The sequence below is a fragment of the Pelobates fuscus genome, chromosome 1, assembly GCF_036172605.1.
Source record: "Pelobates fuscus isolate aPelFus1 chromosome 1, aPelFus1.pri, whole genome shotgun sequence".
Classification (NCBI taxonomy): domain Eukaryota; kingdom Metazoa; phylum Chordata; class Amphibia; order Anura; family Pelobatidae; genus Pelobates; species Pelobates fuscus.
The window spans coordinates 31,679,323-31,700,437 of NC_086317.1; the positions used below are offsets into that span (position 1 = coordinate 31,679,323).

The 21,115-nt window shown below is 42.1% G+C and overlaps 1 protein-coding gene across 1 annotated transcript in view; it reads left to right on the forward strand.

Moving 5' to 3' along the window:
* Positions 1-21,115, forward strand: part of KCNJ6 (potassium inwardly rectifying channel subfamily J member 6) — a 210,876-nt gene that overhangs the window by 152,011 nt on the left and 37,750 nt on the right. Inside the window, exons 2-3 of the mRNA XM_063447305.1 lie at positions 778-890; positions 18,435-19,346. Of these exons, the coding sequence (XP_063303375.1) occupies positions 18,449-19,346 (898 nt within the window). The 5' untranslated portion in view covers positions 778-890; positions 18,435-18,448. The remainder of the gene's footprint in view (positions 1-777; positions 891-18,434; positions 19,347-21,115) is intronic.

Consider the following 21,115-nt stretch of genomic DNA (forward strand, 5'->3'; position numbering starts at 1 on the left):
TGCACAGAGGACCTGCCTTGCAAAGACTTCTCATTGATCTGCATTGGAAAGCCTGTGATTGGACAGCCGCAGAAAGTCTGGGTGTAGTAGAAGGGGAGGGCATGGAATGACAAACAAGAGATCTTTTTCGCAAGCTGTTTTTATATATACCCCCAATATAAAAAAAAAACAACATTAAAGGCATGCAAGTTGTCATTAGTAGTATATCTACTCAACAGTAATTTTTGTTTGTTTGTTCGTTTTGTTTTTGTATTTGGGCAGTGGAGTGTACATCAACAATAAGAAATGGACACGAGGATGCTTCTCTAGGTGAAGAACATTTGTAACTTTGTATAAGATGCTGCACCCAAAATTTTATTTTCCCACCTTTGATGTGTCGACCTTGTCTTGAGAAAAATCTAAATGTGGTTTATCGCAATACAGCATAACATTGTTGGTGCAACAAATGGTCATCTTCATCTTATCCAGACTTACCAGCATTTCATTTGTTTCTTCACTAACTGGCGCCTTACTATTTAATTTTGATTACTGAAATAAAGTCCAAATTACCAATTAAACGTATTTTAAATCCAGGTTGTAACATATTGCAAAGAGAAAAAGTCGAAAAAGAAGGTCCAGTACTTAGACAAGAAGTGATAACTTACAAATAATCAAAATCATTATTTCTGTTTAATAGTTTTTTTTAACAGAAATTGTAAATGCTAATTTGCTAAATTTCTCACACAGAGCACCTGATGTTTGCTAAATACCTGTATGTATTTTTCAATTTTTTTAAAGGTCAAACATGTTGATGGGATCCAAATGCAATAGTGGAGACGAATAGAACAGCGAGACATTGACTACCTCCTGATACAGCAGCAGGGGGTGAGCACATGTTAACAGAAAGACTGGTGAGTAGACAGAAATAACCATCCATATCAATTGACTAGTTAAAGGGAAACCCGATGTATCTAAAAAAAAATAATTTCACTCCTGTGTCAGAAAAAAAGATCTGTGCTATTTACTTCTAGGTATAACTCCACATTTTTAGTTTTCCCAGCGTACGTGCAGCGTTTGCGCAATGCTGGGAAAAAATTTGGAAAGTGGCTAGATGCATAAACAGCAAACAAATCTTCATTATTCAGTAAGAAAAGTAAGCTTTCTGGTGGCCAATCATTTTACAGGAGAGTCTAGATTGTTGCATAAATTCTCCTAGCAACCTAGAGAGGGATCGGGCAGGTGTCTCACCAGGACACAGTGTAGCCTGACTAAGAATCGTACGTCTCCCAGAAGCAGAATTTACTAGAATAAATTAGCTAAGAATAAATGAGCTATTATTAATATTTTTTTACACAAGTAGCCAAACCACTTTTTATTAAATATTGGATTCTGTGCATTAATTCTGTACTTTTCAAAAGATCGAGACGACATGTTCTGGTTAAGCTGTGATTCACCATATATGAAATATAATTTATATTAACAAGTTAATATAATGACTTCAATTTGCCTTGATGACAGAAACAAAACAGCATTTAGTTGTCTCTATAGCCTTCATTTAGGTTTTGCAGCTAAAAGGAAGTCAAACCAAGATTTAGCAAACAAAATTATATTCCAAAACATTCACGTTTCTAAAAATGTTAAATATGTCAAAAGCAATTTCAGCAATTCAAGATTCCCAATCTCGCTTCCATTTCTAGTTCTGAGATAATGGTAACTCGGTGACTGTCCCACTGTCAGTGTTCATTAATCTCACACTCTTTCAGAGCTATTTGGACAAGTGCATTTATGTCCAACTGGTAACAGCATACAAATGCACCAATAAAGCCAACAGCTATTTTTATATAATGGTATCGAATTGCTACCATGACGATATATTCTTGTTCTTGTCTCATTATTGGCCTCAGTCAAAGCTCTATTAGCTACCAAGAGGATTGAATGAATGAGTAAATTTAAAGATTAGGAGATAGATGATATTCTATGTTTACAATCATATAACTCAACAGAGATTATGCAGATACAGACAGACAGACAGACTGAAACACACACACTATCTATCTATCTATCTATCTATCTGTCTGTCTGTCTGTCTGTCTATCTATCTACCCTCCTTGAGAATTGCAGTAATTTTACTAAGACTGTTTGAAAGGTTTCTGCTTTCCAGCAGAACTGTCACTTATTCTTGTCCATTGTGCCATTGTGTCGTCATCTCCCCATAATGCTCTAGACAGACAGACGGACGGACGGATGGATGGATAGATAGATAGTGGTGTGTGTGTTTCAGTCTGTCTGGCTCATAGGTAGGTAGGTAGATAGGTAGATAGGTAGGTAGGTAGGTAGATAGGTAGATGGATAGGTGGATAGATAGATAGTGGTGTGTCTGTCTGTCTCTCTGATAGATAGATAGATAGATAGATAGATAGATAGATATTATTATTATTAGATAGATAGATAGATAGATATTATTTTTAGATAGATAGATAGATATTATTATTATTAGATAGATAGATATTATTATTAGATAGATAGATAGATATTATTATTATTATTAGATAGATAGATAGATATTATTTTAGATAGATAGATAGATATTATTATTATTAGATAGATAGATAGATAGATATTATTTTTAGATTGATAGATAGATAGATATTATTATTATTAGATAGATAGATATTATTATTAGATGGATAGATAGATATTATTAGATAGATAGATAGATGATAGATAGATATTATTATTAGATAGATAGATAGATAGATAGATAGATCGATAGATATACACACAAATAAATACAGTTTTCTGGAGTTCTTTGTTTTTTTTTTTTGCTTTTTTAACTTTTGAGTCACAATATAACATTTTAAAGTGTTGGTATGTTACAATACCTCAAGAAATGTAATTTAAATCCAGATTGTAACTGTACAAAATGTCCAAGGGGGTGATGATTATTGACGTCAGACACTGTCTCGTAATAAACTACCCTTGCAAGTCTTTCGAGGCCATGATATTCCCAAGATCATAATGCAAACATAAAATACTGATTTTGTACTGATTTTTTCAGCTACATTTTGCAAATTTTAAATGCCATTTCCTACGAATAAAACATTGATTTGCTGATTGGAAGAAGAGAAAGTGCTATATTGTCCCGGTTACGTTATTGTCACATAATGCTCGTTTTACTCGTCTGTAGTCTCTCTCCTCTGTGTGTGCTTACCAGGGAGTTTCACAGGCAGATCTTAACCTTTCAGAACGTTTTTCTCTGCACGGAATAGGCTATTGACGGTTGCTGGGTAGCGTTAGACTGGGTAATTGTGCACATCTCTTAAATTAGAAGAACTATTGGATACACCGGAAATTGTAACAGCTATGTGGTTTATTCAATACAGACCAAACTGCAGTAAATTGAAAACTAGGCTTAATATAGGCTTGAAATAAACTAAATAAATAAAATAAAGTTAGAGAATCTTTGTAAATCCACATTTTGAGCCTATATTTTGCAGTTTGGTTTTCATAGAAACATAGAATGTGACGGCAGATGAGAACCATTCGGCCCATCTGAATTGCAAAATTTTGATAAAAGATTGCTCAATTTGCAACTTTTTCTCCAATTCGGCTATGTTGGGTCTAAATGTGGCATTTTGATTTTCAGGACACGCACTAGAGAATAAAGTATTAAACTGTTAAGCAAGTCTGGTTCCTGATTCGGGGAGGGATCTTTACAGATTAGTTTTAGAACATCTATGGCAAATGTTGTCCTGTTCCATCATCATCAATTAATATTAAATTAATTTGTACCTTAAATGAATTTTACTAAATTAATACACACCTACCAATTCAGCCAGATTTGCATTTTCCAAGGGTACATTGTGTTCTCAGCTAAATTACAATGTAACATCTGCCAAATGTATGGCAACTAATTGCTTTGCATCCAATCTACTCATTTAAAGAGACTGTAATGCTTTAATTTTAATTGATATAAAAGCACATTTGACAAATTCAGTTGTGTGTTAAAAATGCATTGCTATCTCTTTTTGCTGCAAGATAATATTGTTCAATACTTTATATGATTATCAGGGATCATGATTTTAATTCTACCAGTGGAAATTAAAGGGTCACTCCACTTTCCAAATATGTCAATAAATACAAATCATTGTTTAGTAGATATACCTTTAAATCAACAATGCATACATTAATCTAGGTGTTTTTTTTTATTGGGGGTATATCTTAAAACACCTTGCAAAACCTGCATACCTCTTGTCTGAATCCTTTGCAAGCCCTCCCCTTCTAACCTCGCACAGACTTTCTGTGACTGTCCAATCACAGAGCAATGACGCTCAGTGAGAAATCTTTGCAAGGCTCTAGACAATTACTGCCTCTTGAGTTTATCTCCACTGAGCTAACCAAATCAGTAAATAACAGGACTGGTTGTCTGATTGACAGCCAGGGAGGGTGGAGCAGGGTAACTTTATTAAAAGTGACAATTGCTATTGAAATCTGCAATTTTTGTAAAATGAAAAGAAGAGGACACACTCTAAACTCATAAAGTACTTAACAAGCTAATGTGATTCAGGGCCCTTAAGTGTCCCTGTAAGTCCAGGCTAGCTGGCCAGTGGCGGGGTAATTCTGAGTTTCTGTTTAGTACACCCAGTTTCCTTTTGACCAAAGCAACATGATGCATGCCGATGCAGGATGTCATTGGGATTAAAATCAAGCCAGACGTAGCTTCCTGGTTTTGTGATCCCTGCTGACAGCAAGATCTCTGCTTTTGCAATTCCTAATCCGCACAGTTCCCATAAGGCTCACACCATGAGGAGTGATGTCACATTCCTGCCTTAGCATTATGTAATATTCCCACACTATAAGGAGTGCTGTCACATTCAGCCTTAGCATGATGTCATATCCCCACACCATAAGGAGTGATGTCACATTTGGCCTTACATTATTTTGTAATGTAATTAGAGAGGTCGAATAAGGAAACATGCAAAAAAATACTAAACAAATAAACAAATATTTAATAAAAAGATACTGTTTTATAGCTCCTGCCCTTCCAACAAAATCCAGGATCTGCAGGTTTTGCAATGCATTTCCACCAAGCCAGGAATTAACTAATGCTTACTATACTAACTATAGCACTTCCCATAGTCCGTGACAGTTTTAGGTTCCTTTCGTGTATGTGACCCGTGTATGTTTCATATAATATTTATAAATGTATTCTATTGTGTGTCATGTCAAAACGTGTCATGCCACCTATTGCAACAATAAGTAGAAAGCATTTTACGTTTACCTTTTGTGCATTTAAAACCCCACTACCCATGTACTGTAAGCTCGTTTGAGCACAGCCTTCACCACCTTCTGTTACTGAACAAATTGTCTTGTTGTGGCTTCAATTTTCATTTGTGCATCCTTTGTACAGCGCTACAGAGTATGTTGGCGCTTTATAATAAGAATAATTGTCCAGCATAGAACGATGAATCTGGCAGTCCTAGTTACGATACAGTTTTATGAGGCAACATAAAATTAATCATTTGTTTAAGTCACATTTCAACATGCAGTTAATTACTTGATCACTGATTAATTAGCAATCTCCCCACAGTGCAGCCCGTTAGCAGCTATGCAATGTCTGCTAATCAGACTTGCATGTTAGTGAATAGGCCTCAAATGTTTTAGCTTTTTCAGACAGTCTATTACATCACGCCACCAGCAGTTCTGGTCCCTTAGCTGTTGGAGTACCTGCATGCATGAGCGGGTCAATGGTGCTATCTGCTTATCATATACCTGTTAATGGCTTACTAGGTGCTTCTCACAGTGCAGGGGAAATTACTGCAGGATAGATAAAGCCGTTTAAGCATTTTCCATTTTGCAGGGCAAGCGAGACTTAGTAGCAAGAGAACAATTGACTATTGGACCGGCAGGTATTTATTGATAAGGGAAGGGCCACAGAGATCAATGCAGTAAAACTGTGAGAAACATAACAACCAATATTCTTCTTGGAAGAAGATTAAAAGGGAATTAAAACTTCACAAAATGTATTAAGAATGCATATCTGCAGAAAACTCTAGACATGGAAAGGGGTGATAACTATGCCAAACACAAAGTATCTCCAGAAGACTGGACTCTCAGGGGAAGACCACTACTCCTTTTAGGTCTGAGAAGCTGCAGTAGAGGCGCCATCAAGTGGTGAAAATGTACGTGGTGTTTGGCAATGACATCCTGTCTTGGCAGATTCTGAGGCTGCGGTTTCTGCAAATTAATTGATGGAACCACCGTTAGGGCAGTACCAGGTCCAGGATTCTTCAAAGTTACTGTTTTGACCATGGTTGCCATCAGAGGGTGACAACCATGATGATTGCACAGGCCCAGCAGTCCTGGGGGACCCGGCCGCCCCGTCCCCAGCTGCACCAGGGCCCGCATGCTAATAGGGCCGATTGGGTGGCCCACGCACTTAGGGCCACCCGATGGGCCCTATATCTTCAGGGGCCCGGTCAGCGCTGCGGCCGTGTAATAGCGCAATAATTTTTTTTAAATTACAGCCGCACCACAAGTGCTGCTGGGAGGAAGTGAAGGCCAGTCACTTCCTCCCAGCTCACTCCGCTATGTCTGTATGTCAGCATGTATGTATGTTTGTATGTATGTCAGTATGCATGTATGTCTATCAGTATGTATGTCTGCATGTATGTCTGTATGTCTGTATGTATGTCAGTCTGTCTGTATGTATGTAGGTCAGTCTGTCTGTATGTATGTCAGTATGCATGTATGTCTATCAGTATGTATGTCTGCATGTATGTCTGTATGTATGTCAGTCTGTCTGTATGTATGTATGTCAGTCTATATGTATGTCTGTATGTATGTCAGTCTGTATGTTTGTATGTATGTCTGTATGTATGTGTATGTCTGTATATATGTGTCTGTATGTGTATGTGTGTATGCATGTGTGTATGTGTGTCAGTGTCTGTATGTATGTCAGTATGTATGTATGTGTGTGTCTGCATGTCCTTATGCGTGTGTGTGTCTGTATGTATGTTAGTATGTGTCTGTGTGTCACTACGTATGTCTGTGTGTCTGTATATGTGTCTATGTCTCCGTATGTGTGTGTCAGTATGTATGCCTATATGTGTGTATGTGTGTTTCAGTATGTGTGTCTGTTAGTATGTATGTGTGTGTATGTCAGTATGTGTGTATCTTTGTGTGTGTGTATCTGTGTCCTTTTGTGTCAGTGCATGTGTTTGTGTCTGTGTGTGTATTCCTGTGGGAGGGATTTGGTTGCGATCCCTGTGGGCGGGCTCGGAGGCGGCTCCCTCGGGAGCCCAAACCCTGAGCTGAGTTAGGGGCCCTGAAATTTCTGATGGAGGCCCTGGTTTTGACACCTGGAAATGAAGATGTGAGTGAAAAATGTGCACATACATTTAAGCATAGCTTTATACTTATCAAAGGAATACTTCAAGCACCGAAACAACTTCAACTTAACGAGCAGCTTTAGTCTGTAGGTCATACCTCTGTATTGACACAACTCGATACTCTGCCATTTAGAAACCACCTGACTGTAACTCACACAGCCAACATAAAAAAAATGGTTTTAATTTTCATTTAGCTCTTACAGGACAGTGTGTTCACTTTAAAAGTTCTTATTTCCGGTTCTGTTAATTAAACTTTAGTCATACACATGAGGCTGTTGCATGCTCTAGTAGCTTATTAACAGAGCAGGAGATAAGAAATTCTAGGTGTGGCAAAACTAGCCACTTCTGAATTACATACAGTACAGGTTGTCCGTAGGCTGCAAATATAATGTATAACGTTAAATGTATGTGTATTGCTCTATGGCCGTTCGCATGCTGGCAGCCGTATGCTGCCAGCATACAAAGCATTCATACGGCGAAACACGGCTATCCTGGCCGTTCGCCGTACGAATGTGGACTCCCCAGGTAGACCACACATTCACAGGTCGTGTGGCACCAATTAACCGATTGCAACATTGTTGCAATCGGTAATTAAGGGCTCTCCTAGGTGGCCGTCGTTCGACTACCGACCATGCGGCGGTCGGCCATCTTGGATCCCTTGTCTCTGCAGCGGTGTTCGGTCGTCGAGAGCCTGGAATGGAAAACGGCTACTCAATGATTTGAACACCGCTGGACTTCCAGAGCGTTCGGGAGTCCCCCGTTCGGTACATTATATGTCCCGTACTTATTCGGTACTTTTAAACCCTCTTTAATGTTTTATTGTATTATGTGCGGCGTTCGGTCAATTCTGCTGGGATCAGAGCGGTATTCTCCCAAAGTGTGCGCTCCGACCCCAGCTATCTACCGAACGTTCAATTATTATAAAGTACCGAATATTGTGTGAATTGTGTATTTTAATGTCAATTGTCGGTTTTGCTGCACGAGGAGATAATCCACTTAAGCGTCCATTTTAGTGGGAGTATCTTTCTCGTGCAGCAAGGCCTGTTGGGAAAGTCCCAGTGCATGTTGGGAGAAATCCCCTGGAATTACTGTCTGGAAACCCCTTGCATGGGGAACTGTATAAATATGCTGCCTGTGAATAAACCGAGTTAGTTGACTCCCAAACTGTGTTTCGTCCGGTTATTGGGAGGATTGGGAACATTGCCTTGCTTTCTACTCTGACTGTGGATTTCCTAGATGTACCAACGGATATCGTATGCTGTTACACGGCATTCCGTTACAATTGGTGGCAAGCGACGGGATCCGAACCTTACAGCCGAAAAAGCAGCGTTCGTGTAAACTGGAACTACCGAACAAGGAAAGCAAGGGCAATTCGTATGGAGATTGATTATACCATACTAAAACGACAGACCTTAAAAGAGCTACTGGAAGCCAGGGGCAAGATAGCCAGCAACAAATCTAAGGCTGTGCTGATCGCTGAACTAATGGAGGGAGACAGAGCCCGCAGCGCTACACCCCCACCAGCCAAGGAAGAGACCCCATTCCAAAAAGAGCTACGAACCAGGTTGGAGTTCTTACCGCAACCAGTACCGCTGGAAATACTGACCGTGATGGTATCGGATGTACAGGATTATCTGATGGCGACCAGCACACCAGCGACCCCGCCTAGGGCAGAGTCTGTTACTGCCTCCACCTACGGACAGGTAAAGCCCAAAGTCCCACATCATGCATTTAAAGCGTTTTGTGAAGAAAAGGACGAAATCGATGGGTATTTGCAGGACTTTGAGCGGCTGTGCGATTTGCACGATTTGGAACCCGCAACATGGGTGCCGCTGCTGGCAGGCAAATTATCGGGTAGGGCAGCTGAAGCCTACCGTGCTGTACCCCGAGAGGACAGCAAGGATTACCCTAAAGTAAAGAGGGCGATCCTGGAGAGGTATGCTATTACCCCAGAGGCATACCGGCGCAAGTTCAGGGGCTTGCGCAAGCCTGAGAAAGATTCTCATGCAGAGTGGGCGCACAAGCTGGACCAAGCATCACTAGGCTGGATACAGGCCAGCAACGCTACTAACATGGAGGAGTTGAGGCAGTTAATGCTGCTGGAACAGTTCTTTAATGGTTTGTCCCCAGAAGCACAAGAATGGGTGAGAGACCGGAAACCACTCACCCTACCCGAAGCCGCTAAATTGGCGGATCAGCATTTTGATGCCAGGAGGCATCACGGTGCCCAAAATAAGACTCTCCCTCGGACTACCGGGCCACCCAATAATTTTATCCCTACCGGCCCCACCGCACCCCTGCACAGGCCGGCACTGACTACTCCACCAACCCCCTCCCGATACAACGGCCGGGCTAACATTCAGTGTCACACCTGCAAACAGTGGGGGCACATTTCTCGAGAGTGCACCCAAAACCGGAGCCGACAAGCTTGGAACCAGGTGCGACAAAATTTGGCACCCAGGGCTGCTGCGCACCATTACCAGGTAGCACCCGCCACCCAAGAATTGCTGAGCGCTCAAATTGAGGAGCCTCTTGGGGTGCTGCACGAGGTAATGTCAGTCCGAGCCACCGACAACCGACAACATCATCGGCAGCTAGTGACCCTGGAGGGGAAGGAGGTGCAAGGGCTCCGGGATTCGGGAGCCACTTTAACTTTGGTTGCACCCCATTTGGTACCAGGCGCAACCCACACTGGCGGCTCCGTGGCAGTACGGGTGGCCGGGGGAGCAGTATACCGGCTACCTACTGCCAAAGTTCATTTGGATTGGGGTGTGGGAGAGGGGACCGTAGAAGTGGGGCTGATGCAGAATTTACCTGCCGATGTTGTACTGGGGAATGACTTGGGCCAAATGACTTCCGCTTTTATTCCCCAGGCTCCGTACCAGAAAGCCCTTCCCGTAACCACCCGGCAACAGGCTCGCACCACGGCTACACCGATGCACTCTGAGGCTCAGGTAAGAGACCATGTTCCCCAACTGACCCCCATGTCCTGGGATACCCCGACTACCTTTGCGACCGAAGTCCAGACCGATCCCACTCTCCAAGTATATAGGGACCGGGCACAAACCGACCAAGCAGGGTTAGAGGGGGAGCGGTTCATCTGGGAAAGAGAGTTGCTCTACCGTGTCACGGCAAAAGATGTGGGGGGGTCTGTCACCTTAACTAATAAACAGCTAGTGGTACCCCAGAAGTATAGACAGGAGCTGCTGCGAATTTCTCATGACATCCCCTTGTCAGGACACCTAGGGATGACCCGTACCCGATACCGTTTGACCCATGCCTTCTTCTGGCCCGGGATCTCTCAGGATGTGCGCCAATATTGCACCTCCTGCGACGTCTGCCAGCGTGTAGGTAAACGAGGGGATCGCCACAAAGCCAGGCTATGCCCCCTGCCCATCATAGCAGAACCCTTCAGCCAAGTAGCAGTGGATATCGTAGGTCCCCTGCCAAAACCCAGTCCCTCTGGCAAAAGATATATCCTAACTATAGTGGACTACGCCACCCGATACCCCGAAGCCGTGGCCCTCTCTAATATCCACGCTGAGACCGTAGCAGAGGCATTAATGAAGGTATTTTCCCGAGTAGGTTTTCCCCAAGAGATAATCTCGGACCGAGGTACCCAATTTACGGCCGAAGTTACCCAACATATGTGGAAGGTGTGTGGCATTAAGCCAATAGTTAATTCCGCCTACCACCCCCAGTCAAATGGGCTATGTGAGAGGTTCAACGGGACGCTGAAGCAGATGCTTCGGACGTTCGGGGAGACCCACAAAGACTGGGAGAGGTTTCTACCTCACCTACTCTTTGCCTATAGAGAGGTCCCCCAGGAGTCGACAGGATTCTCCCCGTTTGAACTACTGTTTGGGAGGAGGGTGCGAGGACCCTTGAACTTGATTAGGGAACACTGGGAGGGAGAGAGTACTACTAACGAAACCCCTATCGTGTCATACGTCCTGGAGTTCAGGGACCGTCTGGAGGCGCTGACTCAGGCTGTACACACGAACCTCCAGGCGGCCCAGCAACGCCAGCGCCGCTGGTACGATAGAGGAGCCAGGGACCGCAGCTTTCAGGTGGGACAGAAGGTTTTGATCTTAAAGCCCGTCTGCACAGATAAGCTGCAGGCCATCTGGCAAGGCCCATACCAGGTAGTGGAGCAGCGATGCGACACTACCTATGTGATCGGCCCCTGCTCAGGGGTAGGGAAGAGACGCATGCTCCACGTGAACATGCTCAAGCCCTACCATGAGAGGATAGAGGATGTGACGGCAATATGTGCCTCCTCCGTAGAGGATCAGGAAAATCTACCTTTACCCGACCTACTAGAACCCGAGGAACAGATAGAGCCCTCCCGGGGAGTTCAGCTGGGGGAGCGGCTAAGCCCCCAGGAGCGTGCCCAGGTACAGGCGCTGATTGTAGCAAAGGGGGCTACCTTCTCCAATTTACCTGGGTACACTCCGCTAGCCACCCACCGAGTGGAGACCCCGGGACAGCTACCTATGCGCCAGGCTCCATATAGGGTTCCGGAATCCGTCCGTACCCATATGAAAGCCGAACTGGACGAAATGTTGCAGCTAGGGGTTAACGAACCCTCCGATAGCCCCTGGGCATCGCCGGTAGTCCTGGTACCTAAAAAGGATGGCACCACCCGATTCTGTGTTGACTACCGGAGGCTAAATGACAAAACGGTGTCTGATGCCTACCCGATGCCCCGGATAGACGAGCTGTGGGATAAGATGGCACGGAGCCAGTATCTCACTACCATTGACTTATGTAAGGGGTACTGGCAGATCCCTCTAGCCGATGACGCCATCCCCAAGTCGGCGTTTGTCACCCCGTTTGGCCTGTACCAGTTCAAGGTCATGCCTTTCGGGATGAAAAACGCTCCGGCTACCTTTCAGCGGATGGTAGATCGGCTACTGGACGGTTTTCAGGAGTATGCCTGTGCCTATCTCGACGATATAGCCGTTTTTAGCCAGACCTGGGAAGACCACCTACACCACATAGGGGCGATACTAGATCGCATTGGGGAGGCCGGGTTAACGCTAAAACCTAGCAAGTGTCACATAGGTATGGCCGAGGTGCAGTATCTGGGCCACCGTGTAGGGTGTGGGCAGCAGAGGCCCGAGCCAGCCAAGATTGAGGCCGTAGCCAAGTGGCCTACCCCCAGGACTAAGACCCAGGTGTTGGCGTTCTTAGGGACAGCCGGCTATTACAGAAAGTTTGTCCCTGACTATAGCACCCTGGCCAAACCCCTAACCGACCTGACGAAGAAGAACCTTCCCCGACTGGTTGTCTGGGCCCCAGAGTGTGAGCAGGCATTCCAACAACTCAAGACAGCTCTCACTAATGCTCCTGTGTTAACTGCTCCCGATCCAACTAAAAGATTTCTTGTTCACACAGACGCTTCAATGTTTGGATTGGGGGCAGTACTGAGCCAAGTGGGAGCCGATGGCGGAGAACACCCCGTAGCCTATTTAAGCCGCAAGTTGCTGCCTCGTGAAGTGAGCTACGCCGCCATCGAGAAAGAATGCCTGGCCGTGGTGTGGGCCCTTAAAAAGTTACAGCCATATTTGTACGGACAACCTTTTTCCTTACTCACAGATCACAACCCGTTAGTGTGGCTAAACCGTGTGTCTGGAGACAATGCCAGGCTGCTGCGCTGGAGCTTGGCGCTGCAGCCCTTTGACTTTACCATCCACTACCGGCCAGGAAAACAAAACGGTAACGCTGACGGGTTATCCAGACAAACTGAACTCGAGAAGTGATCTGTGAGTACTCTCCCGGACATCCCCAAGCCGATCCGTTGGGATCAGACTGTGTATGCCGGCTTGGTTCTGGGGGAGCATTGTGGCAAAACTAGCCACTTCTGAATTACATACAGTACAGGTTGTCCGTAGGCTGCAAATATAATGTATAACGTTAAATGTATGTGTATTGCTCTATGGCCGTTCGCATGCTGGCAGCCGTATGCTGCCAGCATACAAAGCATTCATACGGCGAAACACGGCTATCCTGGCCGTTCGCCGTACGAATGTGGACTCCCCAGGTAGACCACACATTCACAGGTCGTGTGGCACCAATTAACCGATTGCAACATTGTTGCAATCGGTAATTAAGGGCTCTCCTAGGTGGCCGTCGTTCGACTACCGACCATGCGGCGGTCGGCCATCTTGGATCCCTTGTCTCTGCAGCGGTGTTCGGTCGTCGAGAGCCTGGAATGGAAAACGGCTACTCAATGATTTGAACACCGCTGGACTTCCAGAGCGTTCGGGAGTCCCGCGTTCGGTACATTATATGTCCCGTACTTATTCGGTACTTTTAAACCCTCTTTAATGTTTTATTGTATTATGTGCGGCGTTCGGTCAATTCTGCTGGGATCAGAGCGGTATTCTCCCAAAGTGTGCGCTCCGACCCCAGCTATCTACCGAACGTTCAATTATTATAAAGTACCGAATATTGTGTGAATTGTGTATTTTAATGTCAATTGTCGGTTTTGCTGCACGAGGAGATAATCCACTTAAGCGTCCATTTTAGTGGGAGTATCTTTCTCGTGCAGCAAGGCCTGTTGGGAAAGTCCCAGTGCATGTTGGGAGAAATCCCCTGGAATTACTGTCTGGAAACCCCTTGCATGGGGAACTGTATAAATATGCTGCCTGTGAATAAACCGAGTTAGTTGACTCCCAAACTGTGTTTCGTCCGGTTATTGGGAGGATTGGGAACATTGCCTTGCTTTCTACTCTGACTGTGGATTTCCTAGATGTACCAACGGATATCGTATGCTGTTACACTGCATTCCGTTACACTAGGTAAAACACATTGTGCAACATGGGAACCTAAACATGAAGGCTGTTTTTCAGGATATGAGTAGGGAGGCTGTGTGAGTGTCAAGGGAGGTTACATATTGCTATCAACAATGCCCCACACCCTAACCATAGCACCAACCATAGCTTTCTACGTTTGGGTATCCAGATTTAACTTTTTGTACATGGCATTGTTAAAACCTTAAACTCCTCAATTTGCATTCTTTAATGCCTTAATCCTAACCCTAATCAAAATTAACATCCTACTTTTTACTTTAGCCTTAATTCATCTGTTATTGGTCTTTTCTAATCTTAAACACAGGGTTAAAGTTAATATTAGGGTTAGGGTATAGAATAGAACGGTAACATTAATACTGAAGACAAACTTTCACACTTCACACTTTACATTCTACAATAAGTCTGCTAAATTGGAAAAAATGTTTTTACTTTATTTGCATTGGTTTATGTCACTTTCAAAGCAACACATTTTATTAATTAACTCAGATCAGTAATTAAAATATGTCAAAAGCTTCAGGATACTGTATTTTAACCTGTCTGAAGATTACCCTGCCCTGATCCCTAAAATAAACATGGAAATACAGTTTACCAACTATTCATTTCTACATCATAAAATTTACGTTTCAGAGAAGAAAGATGCCCATTTTAAAATGTCACTTGGTGCCTTCGTGCACTTCATAAACCCGTAACAACTCCTCCACCAATAGGATCCCTACTACCCTGTAGATTACCGGAATAAACTGTTGATTTAAAGTAATGGTATTATTATCGCTACTCAAAGTAAGATTCTCCCATGCCACATTGTGTGTGGGGTAGAGGAGATTAAGTAAGATTGTCTTACTGAACGCCATATGTATCCAGATGTTTTACTGTATTGGTAACAACATCATTAATTTGGCTTGAAAAAAACAAAGTCCATCATGCTCAACATTCCTTAGTACCCATATTTGTTGCTCTGCAACACTGATCTGAACAAACCAAATTAGGCAGATATCTGCTAACCTATTCAGAAAGCACTTTTCTTAATTTTGTGCTTAGATCGCTCCCTAATTTGGTATCCTTAAATATGGCAATCCTATGTAATTATAGAAAATTAGGGTGCTAAACACTAGGCATCTGTAAGAGCAAAATTAAAAAAGGGATTTTATTAGTTTTGATCTTTTAGCAGTTTAGCAGATAACTCCCTAAATTGGTACTTTGTAACATTGTGACTGCCATCGTCATTCATTCCCTAGGGGGAATAATGGCCTTCTGAGTTTTGGCAAATAATGATATTTTCAGATGATATTTGCTGCATTTCAGACTGTGCAAAAATTAACTAATTGAAAAGAAAGGAAACTAACCTTTTTTTCACATGCACGTCTCTAAAACATTCAGCTTTTTGTTGCAAAAGGTGTTCTTAGCTCGGAACTAAATAACTATACTTAATGTACTTGTTTGTATGTTTGGGCTTTTTAAGTATTCAAGTGAAAACCTGCCATTCTCACTGAGCAATCCATCTAAAGCAACCATAGCATCCTTGTGCTGGTCAATTAATGGACAATCGATGAGGCTGACAGGCCTCTGAGAACACACTCTCATTTTAAGAGACAGGTAATGAATGTATACAATTTTAATAATTAAGTATGGATGTCATAAGTCAAAACAAGTGTTAATGATGAGGATTAGCTGTCAGGCTCGTAATAAATAGTTATCAGAGAGAGAAAGCAAATTTACATGCTTCATATCATCCTCCCACAGAAATAAAAATAAAACAGAGAAAATGGACTGTGACAGCAGATAAGAACGGGATGGCCCATCTCATCTGCCTATTCTGAAATGTATTTTAATTAGTTATTGCCTTTCCTTCTTAAATTTAAAAAAAAAATGTTAATAAAAAAAGATTTCAGTATTTTGGAAGGGGAAATGGCTTCAATATGTATATTATTATAATTTTATCCTTGCTTGGAACTAATATCCCGCAATATGAAGTATGCATATTTATGCAATAGCAAGCCTTTGCCGCATGTAAAAGGCCACTGAGTGCATCAGCTGTCACACAGCAGGAAGCCAATACCACCATCTGATTGGCTGCTGAGCCTACCAACCCCTACACACAACAGGAAACCAGTACCATCATCTGATTGACTGCAGAGCCCACAAACTCTGACACACAGCAGGATGCCAGTATATCATCTGATTGGCTGCTAAGCCCACCAACACACACACAACAGGAAACCAGTACCATCATCTGATTGACTGCAGAGCCCACCAACACCGACACACAACAGGATGCCAGTATATCATCTGATTGGCTGCTAAACCCACCAACACAACCACAACAGGAAACCAGTACCATCATCTGATTGACTGCAGAGCCCACCAACCCTGACACACAACAGGATGCCAGTATATCATCTGATTGGCTGCTAAGCCCACCAACACAACCACAACAGGAAACCAGTACAATCATCTGATTGACTGCAGAGCCCACCAGCACCGACACACAACATGAAGTCAATATATCATCTGATTGGCTGCTGAGTCCACCAACATACACACAACATGAAGTCAATATATCATCTGATTGGCTGCTGAGTCCACCAACATACACACAACAGAAAGCCAGTACCATCAATTGGCTGCTGAGCCTACCAACACACACACACAACAGGAAGTCAGCGCCATCTTCTGATTTGCTGCTGAGCCCAACAACAGCCACACACAGCAGGAAGCCATTACTAACATTAAACTCCACCTAGTTTTAATGTTTGTTTTTATTGATGTCCTTGTGCAGCCATTAGATTTTGTAAAGAGCCAAGGCCAAGGACATTGCATCAGAAGGGTACAATAAAAAATGCCGGGGGATCCGGTGGACAAAGGTCACTCACAGCATCTCTGTACAGAGAGACACCATAACTAGAATTGGCAACAAAGATGTGTGTAGGCAATCTCTCTCATAAAGATTCACCAAACACACAGAAATAAACATACTTTTTCATATCATAGTATGTATTGAAACTCAACACAAGTAGCGCAAATAAACATTGAAACGGGAATGTTTTTGTTTGGGGGGGGGGGAGGGAGGTTCAGCACATAGGGGATCTGTAGAAGACAATTAGCTGTGCTTTGGTGTCCACATTTTCCATCCTTTGCTTGGTTTCCTCTAAACCATATCCATATCAATAAACCACTTAAATTATCTCTGTTTTCCTCTCTCTTCCTGTCTTGAGATGCCGTAATGCTAAAGCGCTGTACCCAACTAAAACCACTGTTTAGTGTAGGAGCCATGGGTAGTTAGGTTGCAGGGTATCTGATTCATTTAAAAAAAAAATTATCCACCAGGAATGAAGATCCAGGTAAGTGTCCTATGTTATCTGAATTTCACATTTTCCACGTTTGGGAGTACAGTATAAATAAATACTGATAAAGTATCTCTCCAGCCTCCAGCCTTCCTCAAACAAATATAAGAACGATGTTAAAATGATGTATTGTCTGTCTCTCCATGTTAACCCACAAGGTTCATTAACCTTCCAAAGATTTCTCAAGCTGACACATAATTATCCAATTATATGTGTGTACAGCTCTATGCTGAGGAGTGGCACCACAGAATAGTGTGGATTTATCTAGTTATTCAGAAATCAATCTGTAAACTAGGCCAGATTATTGAGTGAGTGTTAGAATCATCTGAAAAAGCAAACTGTACATGGGGGAATATGACTATGCAGATTTTATATGATTACAAAACTAGTATCCAGTGAATAGAAGTGTGGCGTATGGTATCCCTTTCTTTGTTTTGTCACAGGGCTTCCTTGCACTTACATGGGTAGACATGATGCTCTTCATATGTGATTAGCATAGACTGACTAGGCTTTGGATTCTATACTGTTTATGCTTGCTGGACTACTCTTAGATAACGTTCAGTTCTGCCCTTAGTGTCAATTTTGTATCAGGTGTTTCTCAATATGGTCATGTGTATCTCCGCTCGTCACGTCATGAGTCCATTTGGTTGTATCCCATCAAATTTTGCACAAATGCTTAATCCAGTGTTGTTCAATCCAATTAATTACTTATGTTAATCATTGTTGCTACTTTATCTTGACTGTCTTCATAAAGACCCACAAAAACCTACATGTACACCTCTGTATCCAAATAATATTGGGGATGTTATCACAGATTGTACATAGAATTTTTCACAACTTAATGTTAACATCATCTTAATGTTTTCCATTTTTAAGTTGACTCTCTTTCTGTTTAATTTTGCCAGCTTCCTAGACGTGAATGAGGCAGATGGAGCAGGACGTGGAGAGTCCCATTTCAATACGGCAGCCAAAACTGCCAAAACAAGCTCGAGAAGACATAGTTAAGCAGAAATGTTCAAAACGAAAAATACAGCGGTATGTTCGGAAAGATGGAAAATGTAACGTCCATCATGGGAACGTTAGGGAGACCTACCGCTACTTAAGTGACATTTTTACAACCTTGGTGGATCTGAAGTGGAGATTCAACCTGCTGATATTTGTTATGGTTTACACAGCAACCTGGCTTTTCTTTGGAATGATATGGTGGCTTATTGCTTACATTCGTGGAGATCTGGATCACATAGGAGACAAAACATGGAGTCCATGTGTGGATAACCTCAATGGATTTGTATCTGCTTTTTTATTTTCAATAGAGACAGAGACAACAATTGGTTATGGATATAGGGTTATCACAGACAAGTGTCCTGAGGGGATCATACTTTTGTTGGTCCAGTCTGTGTTAGGGTCTATTGTGAATGCTTTTATGGTTGGTTGTATGTTTGTCAAGATATCCCAACCTAAGAAGAGGGCTGAGACGCTGGTCTTCTCTACCAATGCTGTCATATCCATGCGGGATGGTAAACTGTGTCTGATGTTCCGAGTCGGGGACCTTAGGAACTCTCATATCGTAGAAGCATCAATACGAGCCAAGCTAATCAAATCCAAACAGACAAAGGAGGGGGAGTTTATACCACTGAACCAGACAGATATCAATGTCGGATATGATACTGGGGATGATCGATTGTTTTTGGTTTCCCCACTGATCATAAGCCATGAGATTAATCAACACAGTCCTTTCTGGGAGATATCAAAAGTTCAGCTACCAAAAGAAGATTTAGAGATTGTGGTCATCTTAGAAGGAATGGTGGAAGCTACAGGTAACAAAAATATTAACTCATAGTCTAATATTTTATCTTGTGCATACATCACTAATATTTATTCTAAATCAGTGATGACTAATGTTTGTACAACTCTGTATGTATACTACATTACCAATAAGACTGCCATCCAGCCTACGATATTTTACAATCATATGTGGTGAAAAGAGTAGTAAACTTGTGTAAACGGGATTGAGAAGCAGACAAAAGTGTTATGGTATAAAGAAGTAAACAAGTGTTACGTATCAAAATTTCTCCACCTTATCAGCTCTGATGTGTAAAATAGAAAAAAAAACAGCACCTATATAATTGATACATTGCGATGTCTCCATTTTCTCAAGAAAATGGTTTTAAAATATTTGTAGAACCTTACGTTATTGCTGTGAGAATGAAGAAAGGGAAGAAAACTAAATATTAAAACAAAAAGGAGCACTATCTTAAATCCCTATGTAAATTTACATAACTGGATGTTGTTAGTATCACTCCAATGGCCATTAAAGTGTAAGCTCAACAGCCACATCAATTATAAGACATTCTATAGCCATTCCTACCAGTACCCCAGTACAATAACAGTACCCCCCATGTACAGGTTTTATGGTGTTTTGGAAAGTTAGAGAGTCACATATAAGGCTTGCATTTCATTTTTTTCACATTGAAATTTGCCAGATTGGTTATGTTGCCTTGGAGAGCGTATGGTAGCCCAGGAATGAGAATTACCCCCATGATGGCATACCATTTGCAAAAGTAGACAAACCGAGGTATTGCAAGTGGGGTATGTCCAGTCTTTCTTAGTAGCCACTTAGTCACAAACACTGGCCAAATATTAGTTTTTTGCTTTTTTCACACAAAAACAAATATGAACGCTAAATTTGGCCAGTGTTTGTGACTAAGTGGCTACTAAAAAAGACTAAACATACCCCACTTTCAATACCTTGGCTTGTCTACTTTTTCAAATGCTATGCCATTATGGGGGTAATGCTCATTCCTGGCTACCACACCGTCTCAAAGGTAACATTACTAATCTGGAAAATTTCAATTTGAAAATGGAATGTTCTATATTTGACCCTGTAACTTTCCAAAACAACATAAAAACGGTTAATGGGGGGTACTGTTGTACTCGTGAGACATTGCTGATTACAAATCTGTGCATTTTTTTGCAGTAAAACCTAACAGTGTTATGACATTCACAGTTAAAATGTCAGACGGAAATGCACATTTTAAAAAAAATCTAATTTTCTCACATTTTTTTTTATTTTATTCATAATAAATTATGTTCCATATATGAATAGTTAATGATAGATTAAAGCCCTGTTTCTCCTGAACAAAATGATATATAATAAGTGTGGGTGCATATAATTTGAAAGAGGGGAACTACGGGTGAACAGACATATAGCGCAAATTCCAGTTTTTGTTTACGTTTTGTTTTGATCAGAACGTGCACTATTGACTCCGTCCTGAAGGGGTTAAAAACCACCACCAAATCTATCCATAAATATCAGACAACCCTCTAGTTCTAGAAAGGAGAAGGGAGGATATAAATATATATTATCCAACTGTCCGCTACCATTAGTCATAACAGTCATAGCAATGTCTTGTCTATGAATTTCCAATCTCATTTACTATGGCAAATCGATCAATTATCCTAACCCCAGATTAAGAATTAATTCTGATCGATTCTAATGTCATACTAATAGAGTATATTATTGAGTAAAAAGGGAATTAAGTAGAATATTAATTTACAATTACCCTTACCATTATTCCAACAATTC